The 20,278-nt window shown below is 52.2% G+C and overlaps 3 protein-coding genes across 3 annotated transcripts; 2 read left to right on the forward strand and 1 right to left on the reverse strand.

The window, feature by feature from the left end:
• Nucleotides 1-472: 472 nt before the first annotated feature.
• Nucleotides 473-12,359, reverse strand: ENH_00004040 (protein kinase (incomplete catalytic triad), putative; the record flags this gene model as incomplete). Its single annotated transcript, XM_013578345.1, has 20 exons — nt 473-958; nt 1,160-1,948; nt 2,056-2,409; nt 2,561-2,705; nt 3,159-3,595; nt 3,770-4,116; nt 4,545-4,686; nt 5,441-5,948; nt 6,222-6,338; nt 6,582-6,706; nt 7,044-7,169; nt 7,406-7,638; nt 7,771-7,972; nt 8,184-8,591; nt 8,817-9,173; nt 9,459-9,533; nt 9,734-9,803; nt 10,042-10,392; nt 10,914-11,483; nt 11,770-12,359. 20 exons carry the CDS (start codon nt 12,357-12,359, stop codon nt 473-475), a joined length of 6,432 nt encoding a protein of 2,143 aa, XP_013433799.1.
• A 1,057-nt stretch (nt 12,360-13,416) lies between these two features.
• On the forward strand, nt 13,417-15,582 carry ENH_00004050 (hypothetical protein, conserved; the record flags this gene model as incomplete). Its single annotated transcript, XM_013578346.1, has 1 exon — nt 13,417-15,582. The coding sequence occupies one exon, from the start codon at nt 13,417-13,419 to the stop codon at nt 15,580-15,582; it is 2,166 nt and encodes a 721-aa protein (XP_013433800.1).
• Nucleotides 15,583-18,937: 3,355 nt separating this feature from the next.
• On the forward strand, nt 18,938-19,315 carry ENH_00004060 (microsomal signal peptidase subunit SPCS1 domain-containing protein, putative; the record flags this gene model as incomplete). The annotated part of the gene is made up of 1 exon (XM_013578347.1): nt 18,938-19,315. One exon carries the CDS (start codon nt 18,938-18,940, stop codon nt 19,313-19,315), a length of 378 nt encoding a protein of 125 aa, XP_013433801.1.
• Nucleotides 19,316-20,278: the final 963 nt, after the last annotated feature.

Below are 20,278 nucleotides of genomic sequence, written 5' to 3' on the forward strand. Positions count from 1 at the left end.
CGCTTGGTGAGACAGCAATTGTTTAACATTGCCACAGGTATAACCTTTCTCGTGGAGGCCGCGCCTGCTCTTCAGTGTCGCTGATGAGCTGTAGCTGCTGCCATTGCTGTTTCTCGCGCCAGTTTTGCGAGCTAGAGAGACTGTGTGTTTGGGACAGCTCTAATTTCTGGGATTTTGAAAATAAGTGGGCAGCCGGAAGGGCAGCCTGAGAGGCTTTTGCCGCTCGTTGCAGGAGGGCATCAAGGATCCTGTGGCTAGTCTCATTCTTTTATAGGTACCTATTTCGCTAGCAGACACCCAATTCAGTAGCAGGCCAGTCTTGCTTTCCAAGTAACTAGCCGACATGAAAAATATCTACTAAAAGTCACAACAGCTGCGTCGTTTGCAGCAGACGTGCTCCACAGCTATTGAAAGGATGGGAGCTACACATTGGAAAAGGGACACACAGCAGCTGTTGTTGCTGCATCTGTCCTCAGCGCCTTGGCGCTGCATTGACGAGCACGGAAATGAGCGTCTGGGCTGTCAAGTGGCGGACCGGTTTGGCCTTGCGCCTGCTGCTGCTGCTGTCCCCCGCTGAAACGGTAGGTGACTTCTGCAGGTGTGTAAGACTAAAGATTACGGGCGCCATCGACGCCGCAGCAACAGCAGTGTCGAGCAGGGAAGCTCCACAGGAGCTTCTTTCGTTACTGCAGGCAGCCAGTGGAATGTACTGACTGCTGTTTAAGCTATGCCAAAAAGGGTTATCTTCTGTAGACTGCCACGACTGCTGGAGCAGTTCATGCTGTTGGTGGTGCGCTTGCTGCAGCAGTAGCTGCTGTCTCAGCAGCTGCTGATACTTTCTGCCGCCGCCTGTCTTTTGCTGCTGCTGTATTACCACATGGTATTTCACGCTGGGGTGGCGCCTCAGCGCTTCCTGGAAACGCGACACCTCGATGACAGGCTGTATCCGCATCACTGCCTGAGCTCGCAACGGCAGCCGCAACTGTGAGGCGAGTAGCAAACCCTCAAACGGTGCTAGGAACTGTAGCTACAGACACGCGGGAGGGCTGCTATTAACAACCGTGGCGACAACAGCATTGCAGTGAAGGCAGGAAATCGACGTAACGGAAGTCAGCTGCAAAGACAGCGCTTGGAGAGTATTCGAGAGTGTCAATCTTACTACAACGCCTCGTCGTATGAGGCGGTTAGCCATTGCAACACCCAAAGGGATGAGGCGGCTGCTGGCAGTCGTGAGTATGACCCAGGGTTGTCTGCTGTGGCGAATATGCCGTATCGGTGAATACTGCAATGACATGGTCTGCTGGGCCGGCTGCTGCTGGAGCGAAGCAACACATCCAAGCTCACTTCCAGCTTGCTCGACAGTTTCATCCTCCACATGAGTCGCGTCACCGACGGATGTGACTGAACGTGTAAGATACCCTGATATGCTCGCCGCGTCAGTTTGTCCTTGCTCCTGTTGCAATGCAGCAACGGCTGCGGCTACAACAGCTGCCGCATCCGCATTCGCCACTAAGGAAATGACGGTTTCCAAGTCAAGGTCAAAAGACAACGTTAAAAAATTCTCATGAGGCTCACAATTGCGCAGTATGGTTCCTCTAATCGGTTCTTTTGCAGTTGTTGATTTTGCTGGGGCAGCTACGCAGGTTGCAGATGCTGCAGTGAGCCCATCGCTGGGATCGGCAGCACCGGATCCGCACACCGCTGCGGCTGTGCTGCAGTTGGCAGCGGCAACTGCAGGGTCTTGGTTTATCTGTGGGAAAAGCTTGATATATCCACCGCCACCTACCCTCACAAACTGGAGTGGTGATAGCATTTGCGTCTGCAATGCCTGATGCTCGTGCTGCTGTTTCTGTGAGGGACTCGGGCATTCGTCGGGATTCAACAAACCAACAGCAGGTAAAGATGCTCTCAAGAACGAGGCATTTAAAAACACCCCAAAAACGAGCCGCTGCGGCGCACAAACAGCAGCGGCAACAAAGGCAGTAGTAGCAGCAGCCGTGTGGGCCAGTGGAATGCGCAGAACGCAATTGCACGACCCGCAGCAGCAAATCTTACCCCAACATCGTAATTTGGGCTTTCTGGGGGCAGGAGAAATCGCATAAAGAGGCAGCGGCCTGCTGAGGTGTCTACTGCTGCTTGTAGCAAGAGCGAAAGATGCAGTGCGTGGCTGAGCTCCCTTTCTGCCTCTGCAACTGCCGCAACTTCGGGTTCCGTTTCGCAAATGAGCGGTCGGCACTGTCGCAGCTCTCCCTGTTGCTGTTGCTGCACCTGCGTGTTTGCCGCTGTAAGGCGGTTGCGAATGTTTTGCAGCAACAGCAGCAGCTCGAAAGCGTCTCCCGAGAACTCCAGTAACTGCTGCAGCTGCTCTGCAGCAACATCAAGCTCCTCAACTTCCAAATTAGAAAATTGCTGTGAGCAAAAGGTACGCAAGGGCGAACACAAGACTGGCAGATGCAGGCGCAACAGCAGCAGCAGCAGTACGGCAAAAAGCAGTAGCCTCAACAACATAGTGCGGCGACATGCTGCCACATGTGTTTCATGGCGCGAAATGGAGACCTACATAAAGAACTTTGCTACAGTCTGAATGTGAAACACAAGCCTGCTGCGGTCTCTGGGTCACGTGTCTCTGAGGGTCTTTCTGACACAGTTGTAGTAGCTCTACAACTGCCTCTTCCACGTCGGAACGAGGTATACGGAAGAAAAGCCTGCATAGCACGCACCAATAGCAGCAATGAGCCTTCTGTACAACAAAACCTGAAGAAATGGCACCACAAGGATAGCCGAATGAGCAGTGCATCAGTAGCACCGCCGATGAGGCAGTTTTATCCGGTAAGCCCCTCCACACTAAGTTTCAGCACCAACCGCAGCTCCCACACTAGCACGAGCTCCTGATGTGCTTCCCTCAAGCAGGCGTAGAGGAATATCATCAAACTACGGGGCTACTGCTGCTGCAGTGACAACGACAACTGCTGCCATCACAAGTTTAGATACACTACACGAAAGTGGCGGGACCAGCAATCGCAGGGGCAACAGCTGCGATCTATTGGCAAGCATTCCTATCTTAGCTAAGAAGCAGTATCAGAAGCCGCAGCTCCTGGCCGAGCCACCAACAGCAGCTGCTGCTGAATCAAAAGTAGCAACACTAGAAACGTGCTCACTGGAGCAGCGGGCGCACGAGCTGCGGCAGTGCAAACTCCAAAGTTCCACAAGAAGGCGGAATTCCAGCAGTGACCAGTAGGTTGTGCAGCGAAGTCACTGCAACAAGAAGCAGCTCTCCCTCAGCAAAAACAAGCTGCTGGTCCTCGTAAGACAAGACGTTCAGCATTTGCTGCAGCACCTGCTGGCTCATCCCTCTTTGTTGATCTTGCTGCATATTATCGCCCGAGAAACTAGTTGAAGGGCTTCTGGGGCCGCTGGTGCTCATGTAACAGCCCGTCTGGCAGCTGGCTGGAAGCAGGAGATGCTGCAGTACATGCTTCTGTTGTTGTTGCTGTTGCTGTTGCTGCTGTTTCAGGGGATAAAGAATTTGGAAGCAGCAAGCTAGCTGCGGTAGCACTTGGCCGAATGGGCCCCGTCCACTCTCCCCTTGTTGCTGCTAACGCCGCAAACACGCAAGGAACAACGAGCAGCGGAGCAACCTCACGAAAATTGTAGCAGCAGCAGTACAAATAGAAGTGGAAGCACACATAGAAGAATACGACTGCCTGCATGATCTCTACGGTTGCGCCTTCTTGTTAAGGCTTGTCTGTTGGCTTGGTGTGCAGCTCACCTCCAGTGCATACGCAGGCCCAACACAAAACCTTTTGAAAACTTCTCCATCTAGAAGCATTCGTTGTTGGGGCTGAACACTGGCTGCCGCTGCATTCGCCGTAGCTGCTATTGCAGCTGACATCACAAATTGATGCCATTCAGCAGTGCCGGGCAACGCCCGCGTTGCTGCAGCGGCGGCCGCGACAGCGGCTGCTGCAGCAGGGGGTTGCTGCAGCTGCAGGCTGCTGCAGCACGGAGGAAACACAGAAGCTGCGGCAGCATCTAGCGCAGCAAACGCCGAGGATAAATGGACTGTTGGTGACAGTAGCAGATTCGAAGCGGTTAGAGCAACGACTCCTGTTGTGGCTGAAAGCATATTGAAATCAGCAGTAAGCCGCAAAAGAGGTGTGAGAGCAGACTTTGAATGCACGCATAAGAAAGGAATTCTGCTGAACAGTAAAATAACAGTACGAGTCAAACTGGAAGTGAGATGCAATGAGGAAGGAAACCACAGGCAGGGCAAAGAGAGACAGCAAAAATGTCCACAAAAAAACACGGGCAGCACATAGACAGACGCAGACTAGAGGAACCAAAGAGCTGATAACACGAACATACAGAAAGCCGTAGCCTGATAGAAGACTAGAGCTCACGAAAACATAGAGCAACGCTTTACTATCCAGATATAACTAGGAGGATACTACAATACGTTTTGCATGCGTGCAAAGGCACGCAGACAGCAGCATGCCCACGCACGTAAACAGCCAAGTGTTCATTCGTGCACTGATGGAGCTGACCTGCTGTAAGATCCACTGCAGGGCAGAAAAGAGGCAGCGATTGGTGCGCGGCTCCGTGGGCGCCAAAGTGCTGAAGTGCTGCACTGCAGAGCAGACCCCTAAGGCCGTCATTGCCATCGTTCTGCGCAAGTTCCTCCTGTTGCTGCGGCAGAAGGAGAAAAGAAGGACACTCCAAAACCAGCTCTCTTCGCTTGCTGCTTCGGCTCAACGGTGACGGCAACTTCAGATGAGAACAACTCTAGAAGGCCTCAGAGTGAAGTGCAGCTCAGCATGACATTAAGGCTGAGACCACTTCGGGCCAATGCATTTATGCATGCAACGAATGGTGTACGGAGCGAAACGAAGGCAACATGCACTCGTTAGAACCCATTGCCTCTCGATATTTCTAGAGAGGTCGCGGTCTTGGAAATTCACGCAAGCACGCCTGCAGTAGTGAACTTGCAGAGCAAACGTTACCACTGCACGTATTTCTGCGCGTTTGTGGTTGCCTCACGGTGTTCGTAGATGTGATTCCAGTAATGGCACGTGCGTGCATGTGAGAGTGCGAATGGTTGCGTGATGAGTCTTTGCCCATGTACCGCAATCACTGTTTGAGTTCAATGCATATATAGGCACGCAAATAAATGCATGCAATCTACACTCAGCGCATACGAACGGCATGATCAGCCTAGACAGGCGTTCGCTTAGATACACTAATCAATTTCAGTGGGGAAGGCATACAGTTGGGGGCATAGCTCTACCAAAACATCATACAGCCACACTAAGACAACTGCAAAGGCATTGGATAAGTGAAAGTACTACAATGCGGGCTTCAATGGAGCAGCAGCAAAGAGGCAAAGGCGATAATAGCAACGTCTGTAACTGCTGCTACTGCACAGCAACCAAAGCACACGCACTAAGGCGTCAACGAAGGCCCTCCGGCTGCGGGGATCAAGAGGACGCGCGAAAAGGACGTTTAGCACCTCACGTGTCAGCTGAACACGTGCGTTCATAGTGCTACTGCTGCTTTGTCGCTGCTCTCGATGTTGCTGGAGCACCCGACCAGAAAACGCCGGTGCGGCTGAGCCTGTTCCCGCTGCCGTCCCACCTGCAGCTCCGATTGCTGCGAGACAATCTGCGGGAGCAGTTGGGTGCCCTCGTCCCTGATGCGTGTTCTGCTGCTGCTGCTGTTGCCCTGTCGGCAAGGGAGCGGATCCAGAAGATGTTGCAGCCAATGTTGAACTCGCTACTGTAGTTGTGAGAGCTGAAGCAGCAGCCGCGTCTTCATCCTCCGCCGTGGAGCAGCCGCCCACACGCAGCAAGAACGCCTCGAAGAGTCCCGCATCCACCGCAGGTGGCAGCGTGCCAGACTGCAGCAGCTGCAAAGACGATGGCCTCTTATTCGGTTCTTCCTGCAACAGCAAGCTGCACAAGTAACAGCAGCAGCAACAGCACGGCGGAGTTGCGTGCTCGGAGAGGCCAATGCATTGTCGAAGCTGGAAGCGCAGCTGCCGTCAACTCAAGTGTAGCTGCACTCGAGCGCAACGGCAGCAGCAATATCACACCAACAGCAAGACATCGGAAATTACAACGCCAGAAGCACTGCAAGAAAAGCATTAGGAGTAGTAACCGAAACACCAGCAAGAAGAAAAAATGGTTGCATTTACAGCAGTAGCAGGAAAAGCTACAACAGCTAACTTGGCGATTTTGACGGCCCGCGGCGGCATGCAGCCGTTGAAGTTCGTGCGTATGGCTTCTCGATTGCTAAGCCGCGCCATAACCGGACAAAGCAACCACAGCTCCAAAAAGAGCATCCTGCGTCAAATACACTCAGACCCGCTCAGTCCATTCGCCGATATGTCACAGCACTAGAATCAACAGCAGCCTTTACGCGGTGGCATTGGACGTGCACGGCTGCACCACGGAGGCTTCCTAATAACCCCAACAACTTTTGATGCCATAGTCAACAGCAGCAGCAACAGGCTCCGCCATCACCATGTTGAAGCACCAGCACACAACACAAGATGCCGCTGCAGCAGAGGCAACAACAGAACTGACCCAATAGAATACATATCTGCCTTGTCACTGAAAGTCTCTCCTCTGCGCACTTCAGGGGCTACAAACGCCAAAAACGGATTGTCAGCAGTTGGCAGGAGCAGTTCCCTCAGCCCAAAATCCCCTACCTGCAACAGACGAATCACTTAAGGCCATGGAATGCTGAAGTGCCATGACCCTCCAATCCCATGACTCGCAAAAACCGAAACATCCACGGCAACAGAAAGCTGTCTGCGAAAAAACTAGTGCCGAAGTACGCCTCTACCAGTTTGCCTCCGGTTAGATCTCACACACTCAGCATGGCGCCTCAGCGAGTGGGCGAAGGTCGCTCAGCCCGCTTCTGCGGTTAGCCAGGGAATCACCCGCGGGAGAGAGAAAACAAAGAAGCACGAAAATTCACAACGGAGATCCGAACAAAGCAGAATGGGGCGGTAATACTGGATCAGTGAACCAGGAGACCCCTACGCGTATTAACACCTCACTTGCCTTCAAAATAAGGCCCTCTGGACCATCAACCAGAAAAACGTTTGAAGGATGTAGCGCCCTGTGGCAAGCCCCAGCGCGATGTACACAAACCATTGCCTCCAGCAGCTGCAGCAGCAAGACACAAATCTCTTACAAGTTCACATCATGAAGTGCAGCAATACAGCGTCAGGCACGTTTGCATCAGGAACAGCAACAGCAGCTACACCGCCGAAAGCCGCAATAGTAACAGCTGTGCGTAGGTGAATGCTTAGCGGACAGCAAGCGAAAGAAGTGGCGACAGCCCTATAAGCAGGAACCGCAGCAGCAACGGTATTCGCAACAGAAGCAGTATTGGCGGATACCTGCATGAAAAGTCTCCAAACATCTGAGATACGAAGGGTCCTTCCCTCCCGTATGAATCTTTGAAGAGTCAATTCGAAATATTCCATCTGAACGAACACCGATAGCTGCGCCTGCTCTTCACTAGGTAATGCTACAGCTGCTGGTGCTCCTTCTCCTCTCGGTATCCCGTCTTTTGCCCTTTCCACAACGCTTGACGACCTTCTACAACTGGTCTGCCCTGCGGCAGTGGTAGCTACAGCAAAAACCACAGGAGCAAATGCAGGTTCAGCTTGAGCCAGGCTAGCACACTCTCTGCTCCTGCAAGTGTCGTCTAGCTGTGACCCAGTTGCACTACGTCACAGCTAGATAAAGGTGAGAGCCTCACCTTTATCACTCGCCGGCTTCTCTTCCGCGCCGGCAGCCGCAACAGCAGTAGAAGCCGCGTAGGCAGCAGAAAGGCCAGCAGGAGAGGCAGCGACTGTATGATGGGGAAACCCCTGAGAGGGAGCTGGTGATGACTGACTTGTTGTAAGTCTTGACGTTTTCTGCACCAGCTGCGACCAGCACTGGTGGTAGCGCATCAAGAACTGCACAGGCGAAACGAAAATAGCGCAAAAAACAGGGGGCGCCATGTTCAAATGTTCCTGCCAACGCAACCACATCACCCCTGCTCGTGCAGTCAGCTGCTGCGTGAAGTTTTCATGCTTTTTGACAGCAAGAGCTGCAATATCACTACGACGAACACTATCAGCAAGTGCTGTGCGAGCAGCAATGATTGAAATTGAGCCGAAAACTAACGGGGTGCTCTAATGTGCAGAGCATCGCAACCTCATGAAGTACTCTCTCAGCGTCCGCCACGATGTTCAACCCTGTCATGCGCCACTCCTGATGCTCCTGTTGCTGCTGCTCTTCTTGTTGTTTCTGGTCCTGCTGATGCATCAGCTGCTGCTGTTTCTGTAACACCTGCTGCTGCTGCCTTTGCTCCTGCTGAAGCTGCTGCTGCTGCTGCGGCACATCGTCGTAAACTCTCGTGTACTGCATTTTGTGCTTTTTCTTGCCTTTTTTTTTCTTTGGATGTTGTTGCAGCTGCTGCTGCTTCTCGTGTTGTGGCTGCTGCTCCTGTTGCTGCAGTTGCAGGGAAGGGTCGCGCTGCTGCAACTGCTGTTGCAGCTCATCGACTCCCTGACTGGCGCGCTGCAGCAGTGACTGCGGGATGCAAAAGAAAAATTCTTTGATTACGTAAAGCCTGCTGTCAATCATATGACGAACCAAACAGCTGCGCTTGTGTGCTTGTGAGGACAGCACCTGCACATACCTCTCAGGACAAGCCGCATGAACAAGAGCGATGCACAAGCAGCAGCGTTACCAACGCGAGCATCACAGCCCCTCTTGTTAATGAACTGACCAAGCAGCAGACACAGAGGGACTCACTTCCACGAGCAAAAAGTCTCTGCGGTGTCGGGGCTGCTGGCTGACGATGTGCTGCAAAAAGCTGAAGATGTTTTGCTGCTGCTCTTCGGGGTTGAACCCTGCACTGTTGCTTATCACATTTCTGCTACTATCGGTTTCATGTGGCCGCAGTGCCGCTGGGTCAGCAACCACTGGTACATCAGCTGCTGCAAATGATGGTATTGCCGCTGCTGCTCCTACAGCAATAGCAGCAGCTGCTGCTTGAGGTCCCGTCAGCTCCGCAGCGGCAGTACGGGAAGTCAGTGGCATACTGCTTCTGCTGCTGCCAGGAGTGAACCATCCACCTGCTGAGGTCGCTGTAGGCAACTTCAGACTTCGCTGCACGCAATCACAGCCAGCCGTGTCAGCCTGCATGCGAAAGGCAGCTAGCATTAGAAGCAGCAGTGAGCTGGCGGCTTACGGCAGTTTGTCGGTAGCTGAGACATGTTGCTAGCAACAAATGAACACTTAACAAAGGGGAATCTGCTACTGCTAGCAGCATCATAATACGGATTCTTTATTAACATCAAAGAGCAGTAGCAGCAGCAAGAGCCACAGCAGCAGTTGCAGCGCAGACACGACTGCCAACTGCATATCCTGCGGCAGTTAAGTGTAGAAGCAGACTTGAGAAGGACTGGTCTTCAAGTGTTTGAGGCTGTTGCAGCAGGAAGCCAAGACTGTGCCTCCGTACAAACAACTCTGAAAGCCCAAACCCACAGTGCCAAAAGGGGCAGCGACACATCCAACGACTAGAAACAGCATTAGCTGTACAAAGTGCTTTCAAGAATCAAAACAACAACAGCAGCAAAAGGTAGTTTACCATTCGTAGCAGAAGTGCCCTCAACGCTAGCAACAATGACGGAGGCGTGAAAGATAAAGTAAGTAGAGCAAACGCCTACCTGAAAATCAGGTACTAGAGCTTGAGAGGCTGAGCTGTGACAAACAGGCCTTCTCGGACACCTAGGAATGCTGCAACTTCAGCACATGACATAGGACCTCTTCTGTGCCTTGTTACAGGAGTTCTTGATGCTGCTACTGTTCTCAAGCTCACAAATCTTAGTCCGATAAGAGAAACAGCACAGAAGCGGCAGAATGTGGCAGCGATTCCCGCCAGGGCGACTGCTGACAGCAACCAGTGCCACAAGACGCGCCACAGTGGCAGACGACACAGCACAAATTGTGGCCAGTAATGCGACGTAAAACCTACATGGGAGTCAAAGACAATGGGCCTGATGTTTGCTCTCCATCGCCTCTGAGCCTCGCTGCAACGGCCATGTGAAACTCTGCCGCCTGCTGCTGGGTTGTAGCTGCATCTCCGTCTCGTGCTGCTGCTGCCTCCGCTGCTGCTGCCGCTGCTGCTGCACTCTTAGTCTTGTGTAGAGTCCCTTGCCTCGCTCGATCCCGGATTAGCTGCAGCTGCAGTTGCTCCAAATGCTGCTGCTGTTGTTGCTGCTGTTGTACGCGTTGCTGCATCTCTTCCCACAAGTTTGGCTGGGAGGGTAGCTCTACCAAAAACGTCTCCAAGTGCAGGGCCAGAGCATGCAACAGCACCTCTCTCCTGCAGTTGAAGCAGCAGAAAATCAGCATCCGCTGTATAATGTTTGTGGCTGCAAAGACAGGAAGTGACTTGACTCGCCGCAGCGACAGCACTGTAGCAGCAGACCGCAGCAGAAAAGCAGCACCAGAAGCAGTTCAGGAGAAGTTGCAGCAACCGGTCGCCGTCATCACCAGCGGCAGTTTAACGCACGGCTCCTTGAAATAAGAGGTCGACAGCTGTTGCAGCAGCAGCCCCAATCTTTCCTTCGATGGGTTGCATGATAGGCCAATACAGACAGTAGGCCGCGATGTCGGGTACCTACGGAGGCGCAATGCAACGAACACAAGAGCTGTAGCAGCAAGAAGTAGTATAAACTTCGTTAGCGTCCAACTAGGAAAGAGACAGCATCGAAAACACTCAAGCGCAGCAACGCCTGGGACACACAGAAGAGCCTCGTGGCATCGAAATCACCACGACAAGCAGCAGAAGCTGCGGCAATAGCAGCAACAGCCGAGACAGCAGACGCAATGGTCGCTACACACGTTGGCGGCAGGAGGGCATCAATGACTGCTATGTGCTCTTCAGTTCTGAAAGTACTGATGTGGAAAGCTATGCGGATGGACTCGTTGGTGTTGCTGCTGCTGCTGCTGCTAAGGCCACGACCATCACTTCCTAGGCGGCTGCCGCAGCACTCGCAGCGACAGCGAAACGCCACCTTCAACTGCTGCTGCGGGGTCAATGCCGCCAAATTACAGCTATCCAAGCTGCTGCTTCTCTCCTTGTTCATGCTGCTGCACCTGCTCCTGGATCTGCTGCTGCTGCTGCTGCTGCTGCCGTCATCGGAAAGTCCCGTGTCTGCACGACTAGAATTCACCCCGCGGGTTGTGCGCTTATTGCTGAGGCTAGGAGCGGAAGCAGCTGAAGATGCATCGTAGCGGCAATGGAAACAGTTGAGTGGCGACAGTATCAGGAATGTGGCACACGCGGTGGAAAACAAGCGCCCAGCATCCCACGGGTTTACCTTGTTGCTACCTGCCTGCAAAGTAGCAAACGCTGCGGCGGCCGCAGCACGAGTGTGCTCAACCTCTGCTATGAACGTTTCAGACAGCAGCCTGCAACACAGCACGCACACACATGGCCACAGCTCTAGAAAAGTAGCAGACACAAAAATCAGTAGTACGGTCGAGAAGGAGGACGCCAATAGTAGCACCCCATAGGCCCTAACATCACACGGATTACAGCGGCAGCTCCACGGAAGAATTCACTGCAGGGGAAGGGGCCAAGGAGCAGCAGTTGCAGGGGACGCAGCCGGTCAACTGCATGAGCACAGTCAACTGCCACGAACATCACCAGTGACTTCGCAGCACTAGCAGCAGGAACAACTGCAACACAATGTACCCGCGCTGTAGCAACAAAAGCGGAGGATAGAGAACATCGAGTGCCCGTATTTCGTCCATTAGCTCGTCAGAGCACACATGTTGCTTTGTTTGTTGCAGCTCTTGCTGCTGCTTTAGCAAGTGTTGTTGCCGCTGCAGCACACGTGCCGCTATCTCATCATGCCCACTTGTCCCTGGGTGAAGTTCTGACCCGCATATGCACTGAATGACTGTGCTGCTACTACTGTAACTCTGACTGGCGCTATTGCCGTTGCTACAGCTGCTGCTGGCAGCGGTTGCAAGGGCCTGCCGGGCCTTCCTCTTCGTTGCTGCCTCTTGCTGCTGCTGTTTCCGTGATTTACGGCGCGCATGTCTCTGCGGAAGTTCCTCTCCTATGTCTCCCCAAGCTGGAGGCAGAGCAGCACTGGCTGCTACTGGCTGAGCCAGTGTTGCAGCTGCTGCAGTTACTTGCCGTACTTGGAATCCTGCTGTTGCTGCATGCACGGTGGGAGATGCTGCAGCGGCAGAAGAAGCTTGTGCTGTCGGTGCATTGCTCTTCAAGTCCTTACAGCTGCTGGCGATTGACTTGCTTCCAGTTGCTTTGCGCCCCATGGACGCTGCTGCAACTCCTGCGGCAGCTAAACTGCGGCAGCGGTAGACCCTCACTTTTGTCGCTGCAGTTTCTTCTGTCTAGCAAGGGGCTCAGGGGGGCCCCGTACTTGTCGGTGCTCTTGCTGTCGCCATTAAATTGAAGCAGTAGGGAGGTCTGTCCCTCCTATACTACTGCGGCACACGAAGCAAGAACTAAGCCTCTTTGGCTTTGGCGTCGGTATTGTCAGCTGTAATGTCTCTGCTGCCCAGAGCTGGTGCCCCTGCTGCCAAGTCCTTCCAGGGACCTACACCAGCCTGCCTCTAGCTGCTGTTGCCGTTGCCTTGCTCTTGCTTTCGCGTATGTTGGGCAGGAGCGGTTGCACTGGTTGCCACTGCTGCCTCAATTAGAGCTACAGATCAGCTGGCAACAACGCCAGCAAACCGCTGAACTATTCATAGGCACTCGGCAACGGGGGAACAGCTCCGCCGCAGTTCTACTGCTGCCGCTCGTGTTGCTGCGTGTTTTGCTGCCGCGGCAAATAGCAGCAGGAGGTATACTGTATGGGCACAAATGAGCGCCAGTTGTTCACTAAACTCTTGCTTTTGCAGCTGCAGCTGTTCGAGCTGTTTTAGGTGTTGGGCTTCTCCGTTGTTGCAATGGCGGTGGGGCCCCCGTTGCACCGTTCAAGATAGGGAGGACTCTCGGAGAAACGAAAGGCCCAGCAACCAGACGCTGTTGCACATGACTCTTAGCTTCAAAGTCACATTTGTTCCTGTGCCTTTTAGCTGGTTCTTCTCAATATTCTGGCGCAACAGACCGCAGCCGACGGGGCCTGACATACAGCGAAGAAGAACGCGCTGTCCAGCGAACGGAAAGCCCAGCAACTGCTCTAGCTGATTCTGCAGCACATGAAAAGGCAGGAACCTAAAAGTTGAACATATATTACTGTCAGATGACTGCCGAGAGGAGCAGCAACAATGGAGAGGGAAGTGACAGAGGCAGCTGCCAATACATAGCGAGAAAAGAAGAAGCCAGATCAGCATTAAGCCAAGTATACGCGCTGCCGAAAGATTTCTAATGGAGGAAAAAACATCGTGGACACCTGCAGCTGCTGTTTTAGCGACAGCATCTGCAACGGGAAGAGCGGAACGTTCAGCAGCAACTGTGCGCTTCTGCCTTACATGGGGTCTTATGTGTTCCTGCTGCAGCCCTCAATCGTGCAGAAGTTTGGCAGCCGCAGCAGCTACAGCAGTCTGTGCTGTCCCTGGCACAAGTGCAGCAGACGCAGCCGCAACTGCTGCTACTAAAGACTGCACCAGAGTGTCGCTCCACATTTGCTCGCGTTGGTCACCTTCTTGGAGAGAGCAGCATCAACCTTCTGCAGCGTTCGATAATAGCTCTGACTGCACTGCATCTGTTTGTGAAGGGACAGGAGAAGCGGAGGCATCACTGTCAGTTTCGGAACTAGCGAACGCTGCTGCAGCAACGCTGCTGCAAAGCGGCGACGACCCAGAGGATCTCTTGCCTTTAAATAACGACAGCTGCAGTAGAGGAAACGACGAAAACCATGTCGTGTGCAGGTTTTTACTTAGCCTTCCTCCAAACAGCTATTACAAGGGTTTGCTGCGAGCTTCTGACATCCACAGGCCACTGCGCAGCAGCACTGCTGCCGCATTGAGCCTTGCAACGGCGCTGGGCGGTAGCTGCAGCAGTGCCTGCGGCAGCACTGCCAGCAATGTGTGTCTTGTGCTACACCGTGCCGCTCCTCACACTGCCACAACGTCACACTCTTTGGGTCCCGCTCAAGCAATGACTGCTGTTGCACCAGGTTCAGGAGAAGATAGCGCAGGTCTGCTACTATCAATGGTACTGTGCAGCAGCAGCCTGATGCATGTGCCACTCTGCCGCCCTTTAGAGCTGCGAGAAGTGTCTGCAGCGGTTGCTAGCCGGAGCTTCTTTGCTGCCGCACTGGTACAGCAGAAAATGCACGAGCTGCTATTCCAGCAACTACGGGCTGCCTCAACGGAGGCGCTGCAGCAGCTTCAACAGAATATGCGCAGTATGGAGGCAGCTGCTAATGCTGCACAGAACCAACGGGAGCTGCTGCTGCTAAGTTGCTGCCGACTGCTCAACGAGAAGAAACAGCGCTGCAAAGAATTGCAGCAGGAGCTCTTGTTGCAGCAGATGCAGCCGCAGGACACTGCGATGCAGTTTGAGAGGCAGGAGCGGCAACAGCAGCACGGCCACGTGCAGAAGCCGCAGCGAAACATCCCTGCTAAGCGCAAGGGCAAGCAAAAGACAATAATGCTTGCAGCAGGAAGCCCACTCGCTGGTGAAGCTCTCTCTGGAGGAGGGGCCAATCATGCCACTAGCGGAAGCAAAATAGCGCATAGCGGTAGCTCATCGGCTTCAGCGAGAGCTGCCTCGTTTCCGGCTACAGAAGCCCAACATGTAGAAGGAACAGCAACAGCATCTGCAGCTGTTCATCCTGCTGCAACGACAGCAGTTGCTGATGTCCCTATCACAGCAGAAGCAGCAGCTACCACTCCTGCTGGCATGGTTACTGATTCCTCTCTGCATACAAATGTTGTTTTTCGGGCACGCGAATTGGTGCCATTGGCTCTTGAGCAGATCCAGGTAAAAGAGGAGCAAACAACAGAACCTGCAAAATCCACACAGCAACAGCAAAGGGAGCAGCAGCGTCACTTGCAGCAACACCAGGTACAACACCACGAGCAGTACGCAGAACAGAAAGAGCATCAGAAGGCACCGGAAGGTAAACAGTCAGATTCCTTACAGCAGCTGCTGCTGCAATTGCTTAGCCATCAACCCGACGAAGTCCAGCAGCGCCGGTTCCAACAGGAAATAGATAAGCAGGAGCAGTCATGCCTGCATTATCAGCCTGCCAACAGCCCTCCACAATTGCAGGAGCAGCAGCGCGGCCAACTACACTGGGAAAAGCGAGAGCAGCAAGGACAGCAAGGCGTCCTTCCGCAAATGCAGCAGCATCAGCATGAACTTGTACGTTCCCAGGACGTTGGCGAGACACTTGCGTCGACACGGAAGCTGCATGATTCTGATGCAGAAGAGAATGAAGGCAAGGCGCTGATTTATGGGGCTGCTACTTCTGCTGTTCCTGTTAGCACAAGGTCTCATGCACTTCACGTTTCTGCTTCTGCACAGACTAATGCTGATGAGGTCAAAGCCTCTGGGGCAGAAGCTGACACTGCTGCTAGAGAATAGCATAAGCCAAAATACGTGCGATCAACTGCTGCAGTGGCAACTACAACAGGCGCAGCAGCACATTCGTTCGTGCATCGCACCTTGGACAAAGCTGTGTTGCTCTGTGAAGGGTCATCAGCGCTTGGACTATCTTCGCTTGCATTTAGCATGCTAATTCACATTGCCGTTCTCCTGTCCATCATCTTCAGCTCTTGAAGTTAGGTTTATCAACCGCGCCTCGTTAGAGTCTTTTTCTAGCGTGACAGTCGCTGTGCTGCTGGCACTTGCACGGCTGTCCAGCAATTCGTCTTGCCGTTGCAGCTCTGCTTTTCGTTGGTAGCAGCCAGAAATGCAAGACGTTGAAGGGTCAGTCAACAGGTGGCACAGCCCTTAGGAGAGTGTTGGACGTCATGAGCGTCAAGAAGTGTTCTAACTTTGGACCAGAATTGCCAAGTCCCCGAGTTAAGGAAGCATAAACGGCTATCATGAATTGCAGGTTGGCAAGTTATTCCTCACCGCTACATCGGTGGTAGAGCGTTCTTGATAGGTAACACATGCGCTGTTGCAGTAACGTTGTCTATTTGAGTATAGCCTCTGAAACAAAATGTTTGTGTTTGCAAGATCGACCGGCGTGCCCCTCTAGCGGATTACTTTTGTTTTGTCTCAATTGCTGCCTTTTAAAATGCCTTCATAGGTGACGGAGGGCCGTAAGTGCAGTTGAAGGACCGGAAACTCCGATTTAACTCTTTTACCCTCCTGTTTCCCTTCTAGAATGATTCATATGAATGCTTCGCAGTTTTTCGTGCTCTGGCTTCCGGAGCTTGAACTGTTTTGTTGAGTCAGTATTGGCTCAGCAGTGTAGTGGGCAGCTTATGGTTTTTTTTTACTACACGCGCAGCCTGTACAAAGCCATAAGCAGCGCCTAATCAACTACACAACCGTGCACTACCCAGGCGCTACAAAGCGTTTCGGGCTACACAGCGGCGACTCCTGCTATGCAACAGGCACTATCCTAGAGCAGGATCAGAAATATGTAGACTTTCTCACCGAGGGCATGAACTCCACTCAGATGTATCCGATGAACGACCAGGCATGTTTAGCCGTATTCACAGCTCCTCAGGAGTGGCGCTGCTTATGGCTCGCCGCTATGGTCGCAGCATACGCCGACCAGAAGGGCACTTACTTAGCTACGACGGTTGAGTTCTTGGAGGGACTTGAAGGTCTCAAAACGGTGCTTTTGGAGTGGCAGGCGCGATACATGCGTCTCACCGAGGTTGGGGTCCAAGATATGCCTTTAGTTAATGGAATGATCTCCTGATGCATTTTATCTAGGGATTACTCATTTTATTTCGTTGATTTCAAGGAGATTGCATTAGAATCGTAGGTACACAGATTGCTCTATCCCCAAGTGACGCGCCACCCTGCATACGAGCAGATTATTAACACATGACTAACGAACAGTGTCAGCAAGTCACTACTTTGAATTGTCGGAAACTCGCAGGGAATTCGATTGAACTCATATGTCAAGGGTGTTGTGTGATCGCAGGAGTGGTATAGCGTTTGAAGTTTTGCTGCTCTGACTGGCGATGCAGTTACCAGCTCTTAGCAGTGTTTGGTAATGCGGCTGCAGTTTCTAGACATCTGCAGCGCTGTGGCTCAGAAAGTGAAATTTAAGAGTTTAAAGGATCAGTATGTTGCCTACGTTTGCATGTTATGCATGTGAATGTTCGCCGTGTCTTCGGTGATACATACCAATTGCCACACGTGGGCAATGACCACAGTTCTCACTTCTCACTGCTCTCTTCTGTTCTGATAAAGAGGAAAAGCGTGTTATTGATCGCTTATCCGCCTTGCTCGGGAGTTTTTTCCCGTAATGTTATCCACCACGTTACCAGCCAGAAACTGTCAACTCTTTCGAAAGTATGATGCGAGCAGTCCAGCAAAGTTAAGTGCATCTTTGGCTTCTTGAATTTAAAGCAGCCTTTTCCTCATGGATCCCTTGTGATGAAATGGAGTGGATATTGCACTCAAAGTGCACTCGAAGTGCACATGATCTAGATACTTCGGACTTCGTGAAGCAGGGTCTAGTTAAGTGCATTTCCTCGAATTTCCATTCGTGGTATATATCTTTGTTTCTTTCTGCATTGCATGATTTTTTACAAGGGAAAGCTCGTTTTAGGTGCCATGCACTAGAGAGGAGGGATATTAAAATAATGCAAAGATAACCCCGGACGCGCAAAGCTTGGCACCTTTGTGCGAAGTGCACCACGTTAAATCGCGGAGCTTAAAAGATTTGCAGAGACCCGCGCGCTCCACTGGATATGTGCTCCATTTTCCTCAAGCGGGTATCGTTTAGTACCAGCGTAATGTAGTGGCTATAGCAGTCTGTGCGCAGCAGATTGCTAATGCAGCGCGTGCATAGACAAGTATCGAATGTACCGAACGCTGCACCGAAAAATGAGTACAAAGCAAAGAAGCGAATATAAAATGACCACAAGTAGATTTGGTTTGAGCAGAACCTAACAGGCCGGCTAGGCTAAGTGAGCAGCCTACACGACAAGCACGCGACTACAGCAGGGCAGCCATGCAATACAGAGCCCAGTACGTTAGCAAACTAATGGTGCTTATCATACAATACTTTAGTAGCAGTGAAACTCGTAATGTAGAGGTACCTACATAAGCAAGTACTAAGGGAGACTGGCGGCTTGTATATGCATTTGTGTTCACTAGAAGACACCGGCGGGAGGAGCCACCGGGTAGCTTGCCGCCGAATCGTCTAGGAGTTAGGGTTTTTATCTGACTGTCTGTTACAATTTTCCCTTATTTTGCGCGAAATTAAACACCGAAAACGTAAGTTGGTTTGCGCTATGCGCGCCACCGTTGGCCTGCCGCTGCAGCCAAAACGCTGTTCTGGCAGCCGCAGAGACCATTTTGACAAACCGCAGTCGAAATAAATTCGATTTACTAGAGACTGCTCTTCTTCGGTTTCGTTTTTTGGATCATTGCCCGCACATCGTTCGAACAACGAGTAAAACGCTCAACATTTAGCAGCGTGAGACCAAGATAGCTTCATATGCAGCCAGTTTACTCTTCACGCCATCTTTTTCTGGTTTCTTCCTGCTACTCTCCTCTTCACTTTTATGGTTCTCAACGGTCTGGAGCACAACGAAGCGACGTGAGGGAAAGGGACAAGGGATCACAATAATTGGGGAGAGGCAGAGAAAATCAACGATCGAAAGGTGGAAGGAGAGGAAGCCCAAAGCTGTGTGGGAAGCATTGGAAGACTTCTGCTGCTAATTAAGCTGCAGCTTCAAGCTCATACCCCACTTAACTGCAAGGGCTGGTAGTCACCACTGTTGCTATAGCACTTCTGAAGATGCTGGCTTCAGCACAGGAAGTGCTCCTTTCTCTTCGGGAAGGCGTGGTCGACTTCACCGCCCAGCAAGTTCTACAGCGCTTGGTAACGATGCTGTTTGCGTTGGGCACCTGTTTTGGATTTATTTACGGCTTTGCAACGGAATCCTTTTATGACAGCGTTTTATGCGTGATGGTGATGGCTGCTATTGCCACTGTCATTTGCGTGCCTTCATGGCCCCTGTACAAGCGCAACACTATTGATTGGGCCCCGCATGACCCAGAACGCATAGCAAAGCTGTACGAAGAAGAGATGGCTCAAGCCAGGTCTTTAAAGGAGGCTGTTTCTGCGTTGCCGAGCAAGAAAAAAGGCCAAGTAAACCCCAAGAAGAGGAGTTGAGATCAGACCTGACAAAGGGGTCCAGCTGCCAAGCTGCATGGTGTTGACGACGAGGCCAGAAAATACTAGCACTACTACACACGCAGGGATGAAAAACCGCCCTTACAGACGAGAGGGAAGTCGGCGCAGGGGTAGAACGGGCTGGAGACAAGTGCAGCTTTAGTAACCCAAAGAGGGTGCCTCCTGATTTCTGCAGAGATTCAACAGACCTTTTGTAAAGCATTTTGAATATATGACTTTGCCGGGCTTTGAATTTTTGTTCTCTTACAAGGAGCCCTTTTGAGCGCTTTTAGCCCGACTGCAGACACCGCTAAGGACACAGATACAGTGTGGACAGAATAATTACGGGGACGAATGCACGCACAGTAACTGTGGAACGAAGAGTAACAGATATGCGCGACTGCATCTCAAATTGCCCGGAAGCTCTTTCACACATCAACAGAGGCAGCAGGCTCAAGGACATGGAGGGCACGTGGACCTGCGGCGGTCGAGCACATAGGTTAGTATGGAACAGCACTATGCAGTGGCTTGGCTGGAGTTCAGTTTCAGCTGCACTAGCAGAGAGATCGGCTCAAGTAAAGCCCCAATCCGTTGAGTGCATTGAGAGAGACTGTCCTGTATCTTCCCAGAAGGCACGGAAACATTGAAGGCAAAGTGGTGCCGCTTTTGCACGCTGAATTAGCTCTGGGACTACTTGCTGGTTCTGCAAAAACACGCTGAAGGCCAGATTAGTGGACTGACCTAGCCCGTCTGTCGCTTTGTCTAGTACTTTACTTCTGCCTGTCTAGTTCAGTAGAATGAACGCGTTTACCACGTCGCTAATCGGCGACCGGCTGCGTACTGCCCGAGCTAGGAATGCTTAGCGCTTGAATGCTCTGTGATTGCTCAATAGCCAGCGAAGAACTTGTCTTGTTCATTTGCGGCTAGCCAGCAAGCGAGCTGCTCGGTTCTGCGCAGCGTCGT

Source organism: Eimeria necatrix, genomic scaffold, assembly GCF_000499385.1.
Source record: "Eimeria necatrix Houghton genomic scaffold, Enh_scaff110, whole genome shotgun sequence".
NCBI lineage: Eukaryota > Apicomplexa > Conoidasida > Eucoccidiorida > Eimeriidae > Eimeria > Eimeria necatrix.